This window comes from Symphalangus syndactylus, chromosome 8 (genome assembly GCF_028878055.3).
Source record: "Symphalangus syndactylus isolate Jambi chromosome 8, NHGRI_mSymSyn1-v2.1_pri, whole genome shotgun sequence".
NCBI classification, from domain to species: Eukaryota; Metazoa; Chordata; class Mammalia; order Primates; family Hylobatidae; genus Symphalangus; species Symphalangus syndactylus.
The window spans coordinates 119564461-119586283 of record NC_072430.2 but is presented as its reverse complement, the minus strand read 5'-3'; the positions used below and the strand labels follow the sequence as shown (position 1 = coordinate 119586283).

Here is a 21823-nt window from a genome sequence, read left to right as displayed (position 1 = left end):
AGGGTTAAAAAAGATTAGAAAAAAGGGTTTTCTTAATTAAAAATAGGATTTTTTTGGCGTTCTTAAAAAAAATTTCCTGTTTCCTTCATCAATTTAGATAGAGGCTACCATTACATACCCAGAAGGAAAAACAAATGGTTGTTATTAGAGCTTAGTGAAATCAGCATTGACTTCATCTTGCAATATGCAGATGCTCTATGAGTACTTATTTACTGAATAACCGAAAGAAAAATATAAACATAGGAAAATTAAACACCTATGTTCACCCAAATTTAACCTGGGTCAAAAATATTTACATGTTCTTAAAAACACTGAAGAATTGTCCTTCTCTGTAGTAAACACAACCAAAAGGAAATAGCTGACATATTTTTGAGACATAGCCACAGGGATAAAAATGTTTTGGACTAGTTATAAGTAATCCTGTTCTGAGTTACTGTCATCTCACACCTATATTTCTGCAGTGGTCTCCTAACCATATCCCTTGCTTCCACACCTACCCTCTACCCCTATCCCTAGCACCTTGCACGCAGCCTGAGTGATCCTTTTAAAACTTAAAGTCTCATTATATCACCCTTCTGCTCAAAACTTTCCAGTGGATCTCCATTTGATTCAAGTAAACCCCAAAATTTTACAAGGTCCTCATGATCTGCACAACGATTCCTCATCACTAAAATCTCATTTCTTAACTTGGCTACTTTCTGGACCCTGGCTCCAGAGTTGCTTTGTGGCACAACTCCAGAGACAACCCTTCACATGATTTGCAAGGCTACTTTTTTTTTTTTGTCTTTGCTTAACATTGACCTTCTCAGTAAGGTCTACCCTGACCACCCTATTTAAAATGCAACTAATGCTACCTACAACACTCTCAAATCCCCTTTTCCTATTCTGGTTTCTATTTTGCTTCCAGCCAACTATATATTTTATTAAATTTTCATTTTTAAGCTTTTTTTTTTTTTTTTTTTTTTTTTTTGAGACAGAGTCTCTCTCTGCCACCCAGACTGGAGTGCAGTTGTGCCATCTCGGCTCACTGCAGCCTCCGCCTCCTGGGTACAGGCGATTCTTGTGCTGCAGCCTCCTGAGTAGCTGGGATTACAGCTGTGTGCTACCACACCCGGCTAATTTTTGTATTTTTAGTAGGGATGGGGTTGTATCATGTTGGCCAGGCTGGTCTTGAACTCCTGACCTCAAGTGATCCTCACACCTTGGCCTCCCAAAGTGCTGGGATTACAGGAGTGAGCCACCGTGCTTGGACCATTTTTAAAATGTATTTGCCGTTTGCACCACTAGTACGTTAGTTCCACAAGGGCCTCTTTGTTCACTGAAATATTTTAAATGCAAAGAACGGTGTCTGGCCCATAGGGAAATGAAGCAAACACCCATTAACTCAACTAATGGTTATTTTACATAAACTATAACCTACAACACATATGACATGAAATTATTATTATTACTTCACCTAAAATTTTAACTGTAATTTTATAATGCCTCCACCGAGCAGATATCAAACTAAATATTTGCTGTTGCATCTAGCCGTTAAACATGGGCACGCCAATTTATTTCACATTAATGTGGGAATGCCTAAAATTCTGGCAGAACTGCAATAGAAAATAGAAAAAAATGTTGGTTCTAATTTTTAAAATATGATTGCAATTAGGAGCTCTGCTGTTGAGGTAACCATATCTTCATGACTGAGAGATGTACAGCGTGGGAGATACGAACACAAAGCTACCTCTCTAACTGAATCTTGTACTCATAATCTTGGTCTTTGACTTCCTTGGAAATATCACGAGTTTTCTCTCAGGGACCTCAAACAGCTTTGCCCCTCTGCCTATGCCCTTCCTCTTCTTGTTCTTCCAATGGTATGTTCTTTCTCATTCTTTGAGATTTTGCTTTGGAAAGGTCTCCTTTGATTTCCTAGCCTAACACTCCCTACCTTCTGATATGCCCCAGCCTTTGGTTCATTGGCTTGTTTGATATCTGTTCCTCTTAATAGATCAAAGTTCCGTGAGTACCGAGATGGTGCCAGCTTGCGCACCACTGCATAGCCATCGCCTCACCCAGTGCTTGGAACACAGCAGGCACTCATTTCATGTTCCTGAATAAATGAAATAAGAGGATAAAAAAATTACATTAAAATTTTAAAACATTTTCAATGTTTCTTCTTGTAGCACATAAGCATTATGGGATTAAAATGACTTAGCCCGATAAATCATGTAAGCCTTTTGACAGTTTTATTTTAATTTTTAGGTGCATATTATATTATTTTTGAGCAATAATATACATGAAGAAATATGTAGTTGACATTTGCCTTTATGACTTATAAAATCATCTATTTTTGCAACTTTATTGAGGTATTATTTATATACCATAAAAATTACTCATTTTACGTGATTAACTCAATGATTTTTTTTAGTAAATATACAGAATTGTGCAACTATTACCACAATCTAATTTTAGGACATTTCCATTACTTCCAAAAGAAACTTCATGTCTATTTGCAGTTACCTCTCATTTCAATCTCTAGCCCAAGCAACTTCTAATCTATTTTCTGTCTCTGTAGATTTGCCTTTTTAAAACATATTACATATAAATTGAATCAAGAAATATGTGGTCTTTTTGCTTGGATTCATTCACTTAATATAATTTTTTTTGTTTCATACATATTATACATGTATCAGTATTTCATTTCCTTTTATTGCCAAATAGTATTCCATTTTAAGAATATATACTTTGTCCACTCACCTGGATTGTTTTCCCTTTTTGGCCATCGTGAATAATGCTGCTATAAACATTCACATGCAAATCTTTGTGTGGACATGTTTTCACTTCTCTTAGGTAAACGCCCAGGAATGGAATTGTCAGGTTGAGTGGTAAATTTACACTTAACTATTTAATAAACTTCAAAAATGTTTTCCAAAGTGGCTGTACCTTTTTACAACTTTACCAACAATGCATGAGGATTCGATTTTTCCACATAAAGCATTTGTTTTTATTCTGTTTCTGTTAGGTGTTTTTCCCGAGGAAAGATCAAAAGCCGGTAGAAAAGATGATGGAGCTTTTCATAAGACTAAGAGAGATTCTCAATCAGATGGCTTCCGGCACACATCCGCTGCTAGACAAAATGAGATCCCTGAAACAAATGCATCTGCCCAGAAGTGTTCCATTAACACAGGTAGAAAAGTCACCCAGTAATGTTCTTGTTGAAAAATGCTTTCTGTCATATTAAGTAGTTATAATACATTCAGCTTCAATCATAGTACATTGAAAAAAAAAACCACCTACAAGAAAACTCTTCTACCTAGCAACAATTTTTGCCACTTTAATTAGTGAAGTTTATTGTTCTTCATTTACATTTGGGATACACGTATAAAAGGAATTATGGAAACTGTAAGGATACTCTAAGTATTATCAGGTTCTCTTCCTCTGTTGTTTTCAGTAGCATCTGAAGCTCATATAGTGTCAATAAATTGTGGATTTCTGTCTCACAGGCAATGTACAGAAGCAACCGAATGAACACACCACAAGGATCATTTAGCACCATCTCCCAAGCATTATGTTCCCAAGGAATTACCACTGAATATTTAACTGCCATGCTGCCCTCTTCCCAGAGGCCAAAAGGCAACCACACCAAGGATTTTTTGACTTATAAATTAACTAAAGAGCAAATTGCTTCAAAATATGGAATTCCCATAAATACCAGTGAGTATACTTTAAAATAAGCCTGACAATTGTTCTTAATGACAATAAGAATATTGTCTATTCTGTCTTAGTTTTTTATGATAAATGAAGTATTAATTTTCCCCAAGAATAAAAATAGAAAATAATTGTACAGCACTTACCACATGTCAAGAATGGTATATACATTAACTCACTTTAGTACAGGGAGATGAAGTACAAGGAGGGTAAGTAACCTGGCCTGTGTCGCTCAACTTGGAAGTGCCTGAGCTGTCATTTGAACCCAGGTACTCTGCTACAAATACTACCCTCTTAACTACAATACTACACTTAGATTTTGTCAGTCATCACTGAGCCTTCTAGACAATATAAAAACTTGCCTTAAATCTGTTTGGGTTGATATTTTTTTCCTAACTTTCTAGAATTAGAATTTTTATCACACATGGTAGAGTTGCATGACTGCAGCAGAACCATAAACGTTTAGTGGCACATCAAAACCATTTACTTGATCTATAAACTTGGAGATGCAACATGTGATGAGTGAGCTCATTCAAATAATATATGGGTGTTTAGTATAGCAATTGGATTCATTTATTCATCTTTTTATTCATTCACCAAACATTTATTGAACAGCTCTTATGTATCTGGTACTATCCCAGTGGTTGGTTTTAGTGTATTTTTTAAAAAAGTAAATGCTGGTGAAATGGATCTGTTAGCCATTCTGAAATGTGGCTTTCACATTTTCTATCTCCTCTTGGCAAAATGCCATCACTTATTCTAGGCTTGCTTATTGGGTTAAACTTTCTCACCTAAAAAAGATTTGTTACTGTGCTTTCTTACTTTGACACCAGATGCCTCACATCTGTTAATAATATAGGAAGTACTAGAGCATGTATTTTTGGGTGTGATAAGAATAATCTGCGTCAATTTGCCATGAGGAAATGGATTTGAAGTTCATCTATTAAATGGTTTTATTTCACTTTTTTCTTCCAGCACCATTTTGCTTCTCCCTTTATAAAGACATCATTAACATGCCCGCTGGACCTGTGATTTGGGCTTTCTTGAAACCTATGTTGTTGGGAAGAATTTTGTATGCACCATATAACCCAGTCACGAAGGCAATAATGGAAAAGGTTTGACCATTATAACTCAGTTTCTATATTGAGTATTAAGATGTTTTTTTAAAGTAGTCAACTTCCAAATTTACTTTAGCTGACTGATTTCTTTCTATCTTACCTACTATTATTATTATCCTTGGCTTTCTGAAACTGTTAGCAAAATTCTCAACTTCTGCCCTGGATATGTGCAAGCAGTATAGATTGGGTGGGAGCCCTTTGAAGAGAAATGAACCATGTTAACATTTGAGAATGAGGTTAGTTGAAGCAAGACCTCAGATTTTTCCATTTATCTCAAAAAGCAGAAAAGTTCTCTACAACTGGTGTCTAACTTTCAAAGTATGTAAAAATTATTGTACTAGAAAAAGTAATATTGAGCATTATATAACTAGTTGGAACAAAAACAATCCCTGAAGTATAGATTCTTGGCTTCATATTTAGTTGTACAATTTAGTTGTACATTTAACGTCTCATTTATATAGAAGATAGATGTCGAATAAGACAACATTATTAACTATACTTACCATTTACTTCATTTAACCATAATAGTATTTTCCTCTCACTTTAAAGTTGGCTTTAATTATTTGAATTATAAACTTAGTACTTTTAAAATGACAGAGCTAAAGTAAAAGAAAAATCTCTGTTTCACCATTACTTGGCCATTCAACTATAATTATATGAACATAACATTATTTTTATATTCTACAGAATAATGGAGAGGGATCATTATTATCAAAGAACATTCAATTTGATCTCTGTCCATTTTTATAAAAATTGTGATTTAATACCTTATTTGCTTTACTCACTATATATTCCTATGTAGTTTTGCATAAATTAAGTTATATATGAACTTTGTTTTTCAGTTTGAATGAACAATTATTTGTTGATTTTTTTTTAACTTTTATTTTAAATTCAGGGGTACAAGTGCAGGTTTGTTACACAGGTAAACTTCTGTCATGGGGTTTTGCTGTACACATTATTTTATCACCCGGGTATTAAGCCTAGTACCCATTAGTTATTTTTCCTGATCCTTTTCCTCCTCCTACCCTCCACCCTTCTGTTCCCCTCTCTGTGTCCATGCGTTCTCATCATTTAACTCCCGCTTTTAAGTGAGAGCATGTGGTTTTTGGTTTTCTATTCCTGTGCTGGTTTGCTAAGGATAATGGCCTCCAGCTCCATCCCTGTCTCTGCAAAGGGCATGCCCTCATTCTTTTTTATGGCTGTGTGGTATTCCATGGTGTACATGTACCACATTTTCTCTATCCAATCTATCATTGTTAGGGATATAGGTTGATTCAGTGTCTTTGCTGTTATGAATAGTGTTGTGATGAACATATGCATGCATGTATCTCTAAAATAGAATGGCCTATATTCCCTTGGATATATAGTCAGTAATGGGATTGCTGAGTCAAATGGTATTTCTGTCTTTAGGTCTTTGAGGAATTGCTACACTGTCTTCCACAATGGCTGAACTAATTTACACTCCCACCAACAGTGTATAAGTGTTCCTTTTTCTCCACAACCTCAGCAGCATATGAGCTTATGTTTTAAGCATGGTCTTTTTTTTTTTTTCTCTCCTTTTGTATTTGGTTCTCACCTCCCCTTTTCCTCTTCTCTTGATCCTATTCTTCCTTTCATATAAACTAATGTATGTTAGCATTCATATATGCATCTTCCTATAATTTATTCTATTACTCCAATCCTTTATAGATTATTATACCACATATGTTCATATGCAGAGTTCTTTGAGGTCACTGCATTATTAAAATGATACTGCATTTTAATCCTTTTTTATATATAGTTTTTCCCATACAAGAATACATTGTGGAAATTTTTCCAACTCAATAGGTATAATTTAATTCATTCTTTTTAGAGATTGCAAATTTTTTTTATAACACCGAATTTACTCATCCAATCATCAGGTGTTGGGCATTAATTTTGTTTCCAATGTTTTGTGTGTGTGTGTTTTTCTTGCTAATGTAAACAATATGGCAATAAATATTCTTGTGTATATGGTTTTATGTAGCAGTATTTTTATTTCAATAAGATGAATGTTCAGAATTGAGGGGTTGAAGGATATTGTATTTTATTTTAATAGCCATTGTCAAATTGCTTTCCAAAAACCTCTAACATCTATTCTCAGCAGCAATACATGAGAATATCCTTCTGCTATCCTTGAACTAGGATGTTTCTTTACTAGTAAAGTTAAATGTATCGTTGGTAAAAATGAAAAACTGGTAAGAACTCCAGAAGTCATGCTTTCATTTTGGCTATAAACTCACTCTGGACATGAATCAAACCCTAAATTATCCAGAATTTTTATAAACCAACTTGACCCTATAAAAGCTGTCATTTGAAACTTTTGACCATGTGGGAAATTTCTGACAATTTTTTTGTACTAACTTCATGTTTTAGAACTGTCTTTTGAAGTTATGTAACAAAACAACCTTAAGATACCTTGTTAAAATATAGACAAAATACTAATGGATCACATTTCTTTTGTTTCTTTGTCATTAAGTCCAATGTAACCCTGAGACAGCTGGCAGAATTAAGAGAAAAATCTCAAGAGTGGATGGATAAGTCGCCACTTTTCATGAATTCCTTCCATCTGTTAAACCAGGCAATTCCAATGCTCCAGGTATGAGATGGTTCTGTCACTCAACTTAGTAGGAATTTGAATTCTTTGAGATTTTAATTGCCTTCATTATGTGAATGGGAAGAGAGTAACTTTCCGTATTCAACAGATTAAATTGCCTCTCTTCCAGAGAGAAGGTCTGAGACAGGGTAACTGATCTATCACTCATGTTCATAATTGGCTAACTTCACCTCTGGTACTGCAGCTCCTCTGTCTGTAATTCAGAGAAGACATCTTACAAGTTGATCTAGAGACATAACTAGTGATGTAAATCAGTTTTTCAAAAGTTTAAAATGCTATAAAAAATGCTTGTTATTGATTTCTCTCCGTTAAATTACTCTCCTTTGCTATCTTAACCAGAATTCCTAAAATACCAATAGGCTAGAGAACATTAAACTTGGGGAATTCCATGGTAGAAATTTATGACACATGTGTTAATAAATTCCAAATTCAGTTTAACATGTTATAGACAAGGTGTTCTCATTAACGTATTTATCTGAATTTACGTTTAAGGCCACTTAAGGAAGCAAAAGTTGTAATTGGAAAAAGTGCTCTAGGCCAGGTGTGGTGGCTCACACCTGTAATCCCAGCACTTTGGGAGGCTGAGGAGGGCAGATTACCTGAGGTCGGGAGTTCAAGACCAGCCTGACCAACATGGAGAAACCCCATCACTACTAAAAATACAAAATTAGCCAGACGTGGTGGCGGGCGCCTGTAATCCCAATTACTTGGGAGGCTGAGGCAGAAGAATCGCTTGAACCCGGGAGGTGGAGGTTGCAGTAAGCTGAGATTGTGCCACTGCACGCCAGCCTGGAGAACAAGAGCAAAACTCCATCTCAAAAAAAAAAAAAGGCAGGAATTTCTGAAGATGATGCAAATAATGTGGGGAAATATTCCACTCACAGAGCTATTGACAACTGAAGATGGAGCACCAGAATTAGCCCAGTAATCAGTTGGAGAAAAGAAAATTATCAGGAATGGTGACAGCCTAGGAGCTTCAAGAGACTGGCTTGCATATCCAAGAGAGGTCCTTGGAAGATTAATGGAGCCCTAAAATATTTTTGGGAAAATAATGCCCTTTTGTATGATCATGCTTAGGAAGTTAAACTTAGAATGAAGGATATTATATGATATGAGATGGTCAGAAAAATTATACTCCAAAGGTGCTTTTATTCAGTCTTTGTTTTGACTAACAATTAATGCATAGTTATAATTACAACCCAAATTTTATTATAAATGATTAAATAAATTTCTAAAAGAGATATTTAATATATTTAATAAACATAAACTTTTCATCAAATGTCTTCCCCACAATTTCCTATTAATTTTTGGTTCTAATTCTAAGCATGCTCATTTTAAGTGGTCTTTTCTAGTGAGTCTCAGATAACGAAGGCTACTTAGATAGTACTTCATGACAAATATATTTTCCTGAACAATACATTACTATTTTCTCCTAAGACTTTTTTTCCAGGAGGAGAAAAAAAAGCCACATATGATTTTGTTAAGAAAAGTTTTGTTAGCTAAAGTGGTGAATTAACAGGACATGTTCTATACATAATAGTTTCAAAGTACTGTAATTTGCTGGAGTCTCTGGGATTGTGTTCATAAAGGGATCATCATCTAATGGAAGGATCTTGATTCTGTCCAGAACAAAATTAATTATTTTCAATTATTGAGGAAAAACTTAATATTGTAAATATGCACAGAATTTGAAATTTTAAGCTTTTGGCACAAGAACTGGCTTTGCCACTGTGAACCCTTAGGTGAATGACTTAAAGTACGTGAACTGCAGTTTATGGATCTCTAAAATTAGTATATTGGTAATGACAGACTTGTGAAGATCACATATGTGGAAGCATTTGGTGTTTTGGTATTTTAAAATTTTTTATACATTTATGTGATACGAATGCAATTTTGCTACATGCATGGATTAGTATTGATCAAATCAGGGTTTTTAGCATATCAATCACCCAAATAATATACATTGTACCTATTATTAGATGTCATATGATTGATTGTAAAAGGAGTGATGGGAGAATTGAAATAGGGTTTAATGGATTGTCTCCAGATTGCAACTAACACAGTACTTTATTTGTTAGTAATGCTCTGATACAGATTTTCCAAGATGCAGAAGTTAATTCCTGATAAACATCTTAAAGGACTGTTATCACAGCATGCAGCTGCATGATAGCTAGCCATCAGTCTACATGCTACCAGCTGCTCTTAGAACCCTCAGTAGCTATGGATTTAGCAAACTAATTCTATTATATATGTGCTCGACTAATATGTTAATCACTCATCCCCATGACAATAAAACAAAAGACACTACTAAGAAGGACATGAGAATATGTTGTACCAAACGGGGCTCTAAAAGGACAATCAAGCCTCACTTACATAAAAACCAGGCCATGAATTTACACATATGATGAAAAAACATTTCTTTAATTGAGTTGAATTCTCTCCTTCATTTTTTCCCTTAGCCCTTATTAATTGTGTGTCCTAGGAGAATTTACATAGCTTCTTTAGCCATAGCTTTGTCATCTATTACTTAGAGGTAATAATAGCACTTACCTCAAAGTGTTCTTGTAAACGAAGTGAGAAAGTCAAGCTAAACTCTGTAAGATGGTGCCCAGCACATGGTATTATAAGAGCTCAACAAATATTAGGTAATAGTACTCCTAGAGTGATAGAAGTTATGTCTTCTAATTTGGCAAATAGCTATAAAGGCCTTTATATTTTAAAGCAATTATGTTTTTCTTTTAATTTTTCAGTCTTTCCATTGATAGAATTTAAAGTTTTATCATCAATTTATTCTTTCATATTCACATAGTTGCACTGATGACAGTACAAAAATAATATTATAATAATTGAAATGGACTATTCTGATGTGATGAGGCATTCTTACCTACTTCACGGAAAGGTTACCTGAGACTGGAAAAGATACTTGCTAAAAGCTTCAGACTAGGAAGTAGTAGAACTTAAATATAAATTAGTTGTGATGTCAAATTCCATGGAGACATCATGATTTTTAAGAGTTTTGTTTCAAGTGAACAGAGTTCAACCATGAATCACAACATTGTGTATAGTATACATTAAAAAGGAATAATATAGCTATGAGGAAAAATTCTGTTAAATTGAATATAAATTTCTAATGTTGATAATTGTAGTCACATCTGGCCACTGTGCATGCTGACCAATTTGTATCTATAGACAAGCAACAGCCCAGCCTGTCAAGTCATTACCAGCCCCCAATCTTCTCTTTTCTTCTCAAGGATTTCTCTGTGAGCCATTGCGAGACAGTGCATTGATAATGCCCAGTTGTGGTTACTGCACTTCACTGTGGTGGTTATTAGACAGACAATGTCAAACATGATTTTTCTTGTATTGAAACTGATTTTTAATTATTATTTGTTAGAATACTCTAAGGAACCCTTTTGTGCAAGTTTTTGTAAAGTTCTCCGTGGGACTTGATGCTGTTGAACTATTGAAACAGATAGATGAACTCGGTGAGTCCAAATTCACAAAGCTTTTATTCATGAGTCATGTCAGAAATATAAACAACATTGTTCCATATGATAACATTTTCCCCCTTTTCTTCTGTACTTAGTGTCTAGCTAGTTACTCAAAGAAAAATGAGACCCTGGATATATCCCCCCCTATCTTCTTCCCAGTTAGTTGTACAATTACAAGTAGTCATGATTATTTGGATGCTCAGTGTCTGCAGTTAGTTTCAATAATTACAATGTAGGCCAGGCGTGATGGCTCACGCCTATAATCCCAGCACTTTGGGAGGCAGACACGGGCAGATCACTTGAATTCAGGAGTTCGAGACCAGCATGGCCAACATGGTGAAGCCCCATCTCTACTAAAAATACAAAAATTAGCTGGGCATGGTGGTGCACGCCTGTCATCCCAGCAGGAGAATTGCTTGAACCTGGGGGGCGGAGGTTGCAGTGAGCCAAGATCATGCCACTGCACTTCAGCCTGGGTGACAGGAGTAAAACCCTGACTCAAAAAAAAAAAAATTGTTATTATTATAATGTAATATAAATACAGTTTTTTTTCTTCAGTCATAGGTAGGTTGTTAGAAGTAAGGGATCACTTTATTTTAGTGACTTGATGAAAGGTAAGTCCTTAAGGACGAGGGAAAATGAAACTATTTATTTCTGGCTACATTTAACATTTTTATCTCCACTGGCCTCAGTATCACTTGACTAACCCAGAATGTAATTGGAAGAGATATAGAGTTAGCAAAAGCAAGAAAGACGCAATGGGGAGACTCAAAAGAAAATAAACTGAAATCCGTATTCAAGGTTGGGTCCTCCTCACATGGTCATTTAAAAGGAAGAGGCTGCAGAAGATCAAAGGAAGCTGTCTAAACTTATGCATTCCCTCCACCACATCCCTACCTTCAACCTAAGGGATGCAAGACATCTAATTCAGGCTGTGTCTGATTCACTGTTGCTATGCAACCATGGGTATGAGAAACGGATTGAGAGCATTAGAATTTGGCAGTAGCGGAGCAAACGCCCCTCCCCCTCCCTGGCACTGCTGGGACTTAAATGATTTAGGTTCTAAACCAGTGGGGAAGAATTATGCCTATATTTGTATTGTATATGATTGTACACATATTACGATAGTCAACCCAGCTTGATTAAATAAAGGTACTAGTGGATTTATTCTCTAAAAGTATCATTTGGGCAAGGAACTATTTGATTAACACATCAGGGCTAAACTGCAAAGTTCTTAGATAAATTTTGTCATTTCTAACTTCTGAACTAGGAAGTGAGGCTAAGAATTTAAAATAAGATTAAAATGAACGTAGCACTGAGACTCTTATGTTTGTATAATTACATATGTAACTTAGTATTGAAGAGGTTATATAGTTTGAATTTGGGGGACTCTGACCCCTTGAAGTGTTTTTATGATCCTGTCTACCAGAATTTCTAAATAATTCCTTGGTGTTGTGTTGATTTCCAGTGGCCGCTGGAGGCCACTGTTCAACCACAATTTACCCCTCCCCCACCAACATCTACATCAAGTAAAACATTTCACTTTAAATTCTAATGAGAAATGCATTTAAGAAGTTGTCTTCTGTGAGAAATTTAGTCCTATTTTGGACGATGGAAGAGACATGTCTGGGTTCTGTGAGGAGGGATTTATGATATTCACAGCCTTCTCAGTATTCATGATGATCAAGTCAGTAAAAATTTAATTGGCCAAATGATTTGTTAACTTGCAATTTCATATTTACCCTTTGTTCCGGTTGATTTCCTCACAAAGAATCATAAAATTGAAGAGAAATTTAGTCCCCTTTATTCCAGAGTAATTACCCAAAATAAAATCTGATCATTTTGTCAGATTAATACAGATATCAAAAGTAGTAACTCACATAAGATTTTAAGTCAAACAGTATTAGAAACTCACAACTATGTGGCATATATTTTCAGGTATCTTTAATGTTTCTATATTACCGCTTATGTAATAATACAGTTTATTTATCCTATGCACTCTACATAGACTTTCCTTTGTTTCAGTTTGTGCTTTCACATTCCGTGTACAAAGCAGGCATTTCTGTTTAGTTTATTCTAAACACGCATCTCTGGTTTATAGTTTTTGTCCTAACTACATGTACATAGATTTTAAAAAATTTATTCATCTTAGTTCTTTGTTAATTAAATTGTAACAAAATATACTTTTAAATTATCTTGTATCTTTCTTAGAACCTAGGTTTACTGTATTTGTAACTAGCTTGGCTCCTCAATGAATATTTGCATAACGACCCATTTTCTTTGGTGTAGAATACTAGATATTTTTAGAGTAAATTCTGTAGCCTTTTGTTATCTATAATCTAGTTTAGTGTTTACAAAAAATCAGTATTTCTTCTAATTACGACCAGAATCAAGACCATAATATTTTTTTTTGTCTCTTTTGCTTTGCCTCTTTAGACATTCTAAGACTGAGATTAGAGAACAACATTGACATCATTGATCAGCTTAACACACTATCTTCCCTGACAGTAAATATTTCCTCTTGTGTATTATATGACCGTATTCAGGCAGCAAAAACTATAGACGAAATGGAGAGAGAGGCTAAAAGGCTCTACAAAAGCAATGAACTCTTTGGAAGTAAGTGCTGTTCTATTAGGGTTTGAGCATCTCTTTGTGCTAAAATTGGCCAAATTCTTTCCTCGTGTCTTTCATCCAGAACTCAGAAAACTAGAGTGGGGGTAATTAGGTCCTCTGATGTCCTTAGAAAAGAGAACCTTTCATGTAGGCAACCAACTATAATCTCTAAGTATGTCTAATTTTGTTGGTGTACTTCAAATTAAGTTTGAAAAGGATTACATAGTTACAGAGTGAAGTTGAGTCCATCCTCATAATCAGTCATTATTTATCTAAAAGTGTTTTTATATTAATAAGTAGCTTAGAATGGTGCATTTGATCTGTCTACTTAATTGGTGATTATATTCTTAAACTCCAGCTTTGAATTTCTGAGGTTGACACCTCTAGTTAACCATGTGTTCTGTCAATTAAGAACCTGAGCCTACTGTCACATTACTAACTCAATTAACTGTTTGGCTGTCCCCTCTGTGTACTCTCCAAACAATGAATAACGTCAACCATAAAATAACCTTTCTGCTGTTGTTGCCATTTTATTTTTAGGTGTTATTTTTAAGCTTCCTTCCAACAGAAGCTGGCACAGAGGCTATGACTCTCAAAATGTCTTTCTTCCTCCTGTCATAAAATATACCATCCGCATGAGTCTCAAGACCGCACAGACCACAAGAAGCCTAAGAACCAAGATTTGGGCCCCAGGGCCACACAATTCTCCATCACACAACCAGATCTATGGCAGGGCTTTTATTTATTTACAGGATAGTATTGAAAGAGCAATCGTTGAATTGCAAACTGGAAGGAACTCCCAGGAAATAGCAGTCCAGGTTCAAGCAATTCCTTATCCCTGCTTCATGAAAGACAAGTAAGTGTGTGCACTTTCAGCCTTTTTAATGATCAACAACTTTTCTGAGAACTCACTTCAGTCCATTCATTCAGATGTATTAGATGAAAGGAACAACATTCACCAAACTTTTGTAATATGCTTGTTTTGAGAAAGGGTTCACACTGTAAGGGCATAGCTTCATCATAACTGCTCATCAATACCAAAATGATGGTAAAGTGTTTACCAAATGATCTATAAAAACCCTTAGCTCTCCAAAAATTCTGGCCCTAAAATTGGAATAATTGGACATCAGACCTGAGTACATTGCTGCATGATTTTGATGTTCCCCACTGTCTACTGGGCTTACCTCCCTCTAGGCAAATGAAAGGGATGAACAAGACGATCTTAAAATCCCTTCCAACTCCCAAATTGGATTTTAAAAAGTCTGAGCACATGATCAATTTTAAGAAAACAAATTGATAAAAGAAATCTTGAACACATTTTGATCAACTATTTGAGATAAATATTGTGCTACCTGAAACTTTCATGTACTATCAGTTCATTTGCTAGGAATCCTCTATCTCTAAAATGGTTTTTCTAGATGAATAAAAAAGTAACAATAATGCTTTTAGACATTTAGACAATTCAATTTGAATGTTCGAGAAATCTGCCAGTTGGGTAGCACTGAATGCTTCCTTCACTCTGTAGATGGTTAAAAAATAAGCGGATTATGTTTTTCAAGCTCACCTTCCTATATAAAAGCTTGAGGCTGAATATTACTTTAAAGGAATTGAACGTGCTACGCAACCCAGTTATTGCAGTTTATATACAATTCAGATGGTATTGGCGTTTTCTTTTCTCTTCTTTTTTCTTTCATTCAATGCTTCTGTCTCCCTTGGCTACTTCAACAGTTATAAATGAGATGAGGTAATGTAACCCAGTGTAGCAGTAGCATGAGGAAGCAGGTAAGGAGTCCATCAAGTGGACTTTCAAGGTTAGCTGGCTGTTGTGGAGGCTGCTGTGGTTGGGACTTTGCTGCCTGAACTATGTGTGAACTGCAATGGCTTGCACAAATTATAAAGATCTATGGGGTCAATTAAAATTCTTATCTAGTTACCTGCTCATCTGTTCCCCTTATAAATTTTGGTACCTAGGATGGTGGGTACCTGGGTGTTTCTTTAAAGAACAAGAATAAGTACAGTCTGTATTCTTTATGGGAATATGTTCATTATGCTTACACACATATACATTGTTGCATATAAAGTGATTTCACATAAATTATTTCATTTGTTTCACCCAACAACCTCATAAGGTAAGTAGGAGCAGGAATTATTGTCCATACTTTCCAGATGAAAAAACTGAAATCCAGAAAGGCTAATTAACTTGCCCAAGATAATATAAATGGTACTACACTAGTCCTCCTGTTTGTAAGACCAACATTTCTGCTTTATACTAGACCAAATCTAAAATACACTATCACTTGGAAGAAACATTACAGGGGATTTGTTGTTAATGAATGAAGGCCTTTGCCTAGTTCTAGATCCAGAAATCACTTCAAGGCTGTACCTGAACCAAAACAAAATTCATTCAAGAAGTATTCTTTAAATGCCTACCCCATGCCATACAGTTTCCTAGGAAACAACAACAACAAAAATGGAATATGGCCTCAACTCCCACTGCACCCTCACCAAAAAGCACCTCATCTCTCTGATAATGACACACTTCTGCATGCTAAAGTGATACTGAATGATAGTCATCTCACGCTTCATCAATATTTACATTTTTCTTGGGGTACTTGGAGGTAATTTTTTAGCCTTGTAGATTAAAAAAGGAAATGGCCTTGGGACCTTTCTCCAAGTGAAAGCTTGAGCACAGCCCAACATATAAACAGAGCAACTTAGAATCTCTCATCGACATCTACTGCCTTTGCCTCAGCCCAAATAAGGGCATCAATTGTCAGAACCATGGCTCCTAAGGTGTGGTTCCTGGACCAGCAGCATCAGTATCACCTGGGAAGCTGTTTAAAAAGCAAATAGATGGCCCCACCCAGATATAATAAATCAGAGGCTGGGGCCCAGAAACTTGTGTTTTAGTAATCTCTTTGGGTGCTTTGAGAACCACTCCAATTTAACTTTCAGGCTTCATGAGCAGGACATTGAGGAATACATCTGGGCTTGAGGATGTCTTCCAGTGATTCTCTAGTTTAGCACATCATCAAAATAGACATTTCTATACCATGTATAAAGCATCTTCCAGAGCATTACTTTGAGGAATCCAAGTTCTTTGTCTGCATTTTAAATTAAATGCTTTGGGCCGGGCACAGTGACTCATGCCTGTAATCCCAGCACTTTGGGAGGCCGAGGCAGGTGGATCACTTGAGGCCAGGAATTCAAGACCAGTCTGGCCAACATGGTGAAACCCCATCTCTACTAAAAAACAAACAAACAAACAAAAACAAATGAATGGTTTAGATTTTATTTCATTTTTAGAAATTTAGTTTCATAATAACCATGATCTTCCTAAGAGTAGCTATACATACAATAATTTTGGAAGATATAGCTTTTAGTTAGGTAAACCAATCATCGTCTCATTTTAAATCTGCCTTTTAGATAAGAATTTAGTTTAGACAAAATGTTTTGAGCCTTGCAATTATATCTATATAGTAATTATTTTCCCAGACAGGACATATTCAAACACAATTTAAACAATATGGCAATTTTTATTTATTTTTATTTTTTTTTATTTTGAGACGGAGTCTCGCTCTGTCGCACAGGCTGGAGTGCAATGGCGCAATCTCGGCTCACTGCAAGCTCCGCCTCCCGGGTTCACGCCATTCTCCTGCCTCAGCCTCTCCGAGTAGCTGGGACTACAGGCGCCCGCCACCACGCCCGGCTAATTTTTTGTATTTTTTAGTAGAGACGGGGTTTCACCGTGGTCTTGATCTCCTGACCTCGTGATCCGCCCGCCTCGGCCTCCCAAAGTGCTGGGATTACAGGCGTGAGCCACTGCGCCCGGCCACAATATGGCAATTTTATGTAATAATCCAGAGCTTTTTTTTTTTCTTACTCTTGAAACATTACACTAAAAAAATCACAGACCTAAGGTTAAATCAGCTTCACGCTTCATAAATAATGGGGTAATACTGATATTTTCAATTTCAAAACACGATCATAACTTCAATGTAAGAGAGAGTGAGTTCTTTATATATTATAATCTCTGCAAGTATGGCATTCATTTTGGTCACTGAATTTTTCTTTTTTTGTTTGTTTTACAGCTTCCTAACCAGTGTCTCTTATTCTCTTCCAATTGTGCTTATGGTTGCCTGGGTTGTATTTATAGCCGCCTTTGTAAAAAAGCTTGTCTATGAGAAGGACCTCCGGCTTCATGAGGTATGTTGAAAATCACTTCTTGTTATGAATAAGTCCTGTTCATAGAACAATTACTATGATTTTCATCATGCCTTTATAAACTCAAAAAGCCTAACTTATCCCTTGTGAATTAAACAGAAAGAAAAACCTTTTACAAATCACAAAAGCAGCTGATAAGGCAATATTTTATTTTCTCAAAAAGTGACATAAAAGTCACTTAATAAGTGCTTTTGAAAAACAAAATCTGAATAAAATATGAGTACAATGATAATTCTTAGAGTAATTTTTTGCCCAAGAAATTACCTATAGGACTTAGGATCTAACAGAGGAAGTTTAAATAACAACAATAACAACTGTTCAGGTGGAGAGATTGTTGGCATGGTAACTAAAATAACCCAAATGTAGATCTAGATAGAGCTATAAACATAGACATAGACATATGGCTTATTTCGGCTCTCACAAAGAAAATTCTCTTTCCAGTATACCTTGTCTCCTTCGATTACCTTCTCCATTTCCCACTGACTCCTGACTTATAGAAACTAAGAATTTCATGTTATGCTACTGATTGGGTTAATAACCATATCACAGTGGAAGACAGAACCAGGAGTGTGATGCATGACCTCTTTCTGGACACGTTCTTTATCATTAACCCCAAATCCAAAATATCTTACTTCTTTTTAGAATTTATGATAAAGCATTATGTGATTTTTAGATTGTATTTGAGTAGAAATTATTTTATGTACTTATCCCATAATGAGTCCCTTCTTATACTCACTCATGGAGTGGAAACAAAGGTGGAACATTTCAAAACTGGGGCACAATAATTATTGCAAGGCCTGGCTGAATTCTGAAATAATGAGGTTAGAGGAACCTGTTCATCCACTTGTCCTTTTCAGACTTACCTTGCCAAAGCTTTTAGACAATTGATCATTTCTCCCTATAAGATACAAGTTGCTGCTACATGTTTCTGTTAGTTCAGCATCAGGCTTTCAGGGTTGTCCCAGTATTTGAACCTACATTTTTTACCTCTTCTATTTGAATTTTGGTTGATCCACAAAGCTGCATTTTTATATTTCAGTTATAATTTGGTAAACTTCTCATCAACTAGTTTGAGTCCTGTTGTATTCAGGACTGTATGCAATGGTTTCCTAATTCCAATTTAGAAACTTGAATCCATGCCTTCAACCATAATTATGATTGCAAGCCCCTACCTTCTACTTTTCTTTCAGGTTCCCAGTATTCAGAAGCAAATCATCACAGAGTAAAGAAAATCTTTGACATAGAAACTGTGACAGAAACAGAGTCCATTTCTACTTCAAAATTAATACCTACCTTTAAAATATTACTTTTGATAGAAAAAGTAAATAGAAGCATGTATGCATACAGTATATATGCAAATGTATATGCATATAATAAAACTGTGTGTATATAATACACACACATTGTATTATTTCGTGTTCGAAGATGATGCTCTCTGAATGCATCTATGTATGTCACCAAAAAATATCAAAGCATAACGAAAAGTCATTTCTCAACTGAAAATGCAAAAGACTTGTTGTTAGCTATGAACCAGTTTCTTTTTGGTAGCTCTGTGTCTCCATTTGGCCTGCATCTACCTTTGAAATTTAACCACCTTGTCTTGGGGTCACAGTCACATGGTGGAAGATCACTGAACTTGGAATCAGAATATCAGGTTTTGTGTTCCATTTCTGCCAGCCATATACACTTGGGCTCAATCTCTTAAACCCTCTGAGTCTGATCATCTAGACTTCATTCAACATTTATTTCCAGAATGTAGCTCTCTCTCTCTCTCTCTGCCAGAACAGAGGAGCTCAATTATTCATATTATATCAATTCTAAGACATTGACTTTCCCCCCTTTTTTAAGACCTCTGAAATTGGGATACATTTGATAGGGTGTCACGATTTATTTGGCAGTAATCTTTCTTTCTTGGTGGCATGTAAAATAATGGCACATCCTCAATGGTGTCCTAAATTCAAAGAAATACGGTGTGTTTGTGAAATGAATTGATGGAGGTGAGCGTGGAAGGAGTGGGATGTCCCTAGTGCCTCCTGCTCAGCCTCGCTCCACTGCCCACAGTTCTCATCGAAACTCTTTTTTAAAGATGTAAGGTTCAGCTCAGAAAGTGAGAAGTGACTTGCTGAAGACCTTGGAGCTAGTTAATGGTAGATCTGGCAGTAGAACTGAAGTATTTTGACTTCCAACCAATCCTCTTCCAGATCATAGCTACCTTCACCCTTAGAATCTTACTTTAGTAACATAGACTTCTAAGGACATTTGCAGGTGATGATAGATAATCTCGTAAGTTACCAGAAACTCAAAGTCACTTTTTAATACTATCTTTTTATATTCTGATAAAAGTCTAAAGCTGCCCAAGTCCTACTTCTTTCTCATTCAAATTAAACCAAAAAGGTAAATAAAATCAATATTATCCCCTTTTCCTTCTGTAATTATTCTCAATCCTGGCAAGAAAATCAAGTTAATTGCTATCTCAATGAAGCCACTTATCTTTCACTTTGTTATAGTATGATTCCATGAATCCCTTTCCCTTGTTAAATAAATTAGCACAAATCCAATAAGTTTACTTATTAAAGTAAGCCCATAGTATAAAAAAAGTACTTTAAAAATGCCTTTCGATTGGGTTTTGTTCTGCACTTCGCTTTTAAAAATTAAAATACTAAAGCTATAAAAATCTGATTTGATAACACATACAGAAGAGTATATTTTTTTCTCATTATTTTCATGGTTTATGAGTTCAATTCATCTGTTTGATCTAATGTAAGTCATGTGTGGGACTTTCAGTGCTTATATTTTGTTGGAGACAATTTTGGAGTCATTCTCTCAGTTCAGACAGGTAGCCTAAAATATACGTGGGCCGCAGAGATGTTACCAAGAATTATACAAAGATTTTTTAGTCTCCTAGTGCTTCACATTGAACAATTTTTTTGTGCTTTCCTGACATACACTAATCCATCCCACCAGTGGGAATTTGAAATGTTTCCAGTAATGGTCACAACATCCTTTATATCATAATAAAAAATATGTAAATGTCTATTGTTAATAGAATTATAGAAATTGAGGTAGAAAATGTTATTATTCCTTATGAGTTAGTACTTGACATTCCTGCAGAATTGAATGAAGACATTGCTATCAAGTAAATGTATGAGTATTTCTGATTTCTTTTCTTGACAGTATTTACGTCAACCCCTGTGCCTAAGCTTCTCATGAATGTGGCAACACATTTATCCAAACTCTTCTAGAATCTCTTTCTTATTCTCTGCTATAAACTGGGCAGACTTTGGCCACTAGGCAGAGGGGTTTCCTTTGAGCAAGAGGTTATCAGATATTGATGAATTGCTCTGGCAGGCTTGGGAGGCTTGAGAAAAGTGACTCTCTGATTACAAAGCTGGCACCTGACATCTGTCACTTTGAGGAGGAACTAATGGCATCCAAGAAAGCACAGCCAGCCGCTCTCGGTGGGCCCCCTTCCATCAGCAAGTTTGGTCTTGTTTATTACAACAAAGTTGGCAGTGAATCTGGATAATTTATGGATGACTTATATGCTCTCACTGCTCTTTCTCTTTATGAATAGCAGCTGTTTTCCTCGTGGCATAAAATCCTGAAGTTTAACACTGAAGTTTCATGCTAGAATGTTAAATAGTGAATGCTTTTGGAAGCACCTAACTCACCCTGTTTTAGGAAAAAGCAAAATGATCAGTCTCTAACTTTTACAAATTCCTGGGACTGGAATCTGATCTTGAGTCTCAAAAATTTCAAAATTACAGTGATTAAACACCTTTAGTCCTGGTATTCAAGCCTGCCAAATTATCTTTTAACAAGTGCATGAATGAAGAACATTCTCAATATATAAGTGATTTCTAGAAAGCTATCAATTGTCAGGGAAGAAAAACATGTTTATACACATGACATCAGCTTTATTTTGTGGCCTTGATATGGTCTAGATATTTTATAAACCACCTTGTGAAATATATTGACATTGTCTCCTACTTACATACGTTACCACTGGGGGGAAATATGTTTGTATAGGCTACATAAAACTGTGGTAA

The 21823-nt window shown here is 35.6% G+C and overlaps 1 protein-coding gene and 1 long non-coding RNA gene across 6 annotated transcripts in view; one reads left to right on the top strand and one right to left on the bottom strand.

The window, feature by feature from the left end:
* Positions 1-21823, bottom strand: part of LOC129488391 (uncharacterized) — a 204955-nt gene that overhangs the window by 7715 nt on the left and 175417 nt on the right. For all 5 annotated transcript variants that reach the window (XR_010122410.1, XR_010122411.1, XR_010122409.1 and 2 more), the window contains exon 3: positions 1934-2095. This is a non-coding gene — a long non-coding RNA (uncharacterized lncRNA). The remainder of the gene's footprint in view (positions 1-1933; positions 2096-21823) is intronic.
* The window catches only part of ABCA12 (ATP binding cassette subfamily A member 12), a 209892-nt gene that overhangs the window by 125568 nt on the left and 62501 nt on the right, over positions 1-21823 (top strand). Inside the window, exons 16-23 of the mRNA XM_055290518.1 lie at positions 3008-3172; positions 3489-3699; positions 4669-4808; positions 7309-7428; positions 10841-10931; positions 13374-13553; positions 14091-14406; positions 17642-17756. Coding sequence (XP_055146493.1) covers positions 3008-3172; positions 3489-3699; positions 4669-4808; positions 7309-7428; positions 10841-10931; positions 13374-13553; positions 14091-14406; positions 17642-17756 — 1338 coding nt within the window. The remainder of the gene's footprint in view (positions 1-3007; positions 3173-3488; positions 3700-4668; positions 4809-7308; positions 7429-10840; positions 10932-13373; positions 13554-14090; positions 14407-17641; positions 17757-21823) is intronic.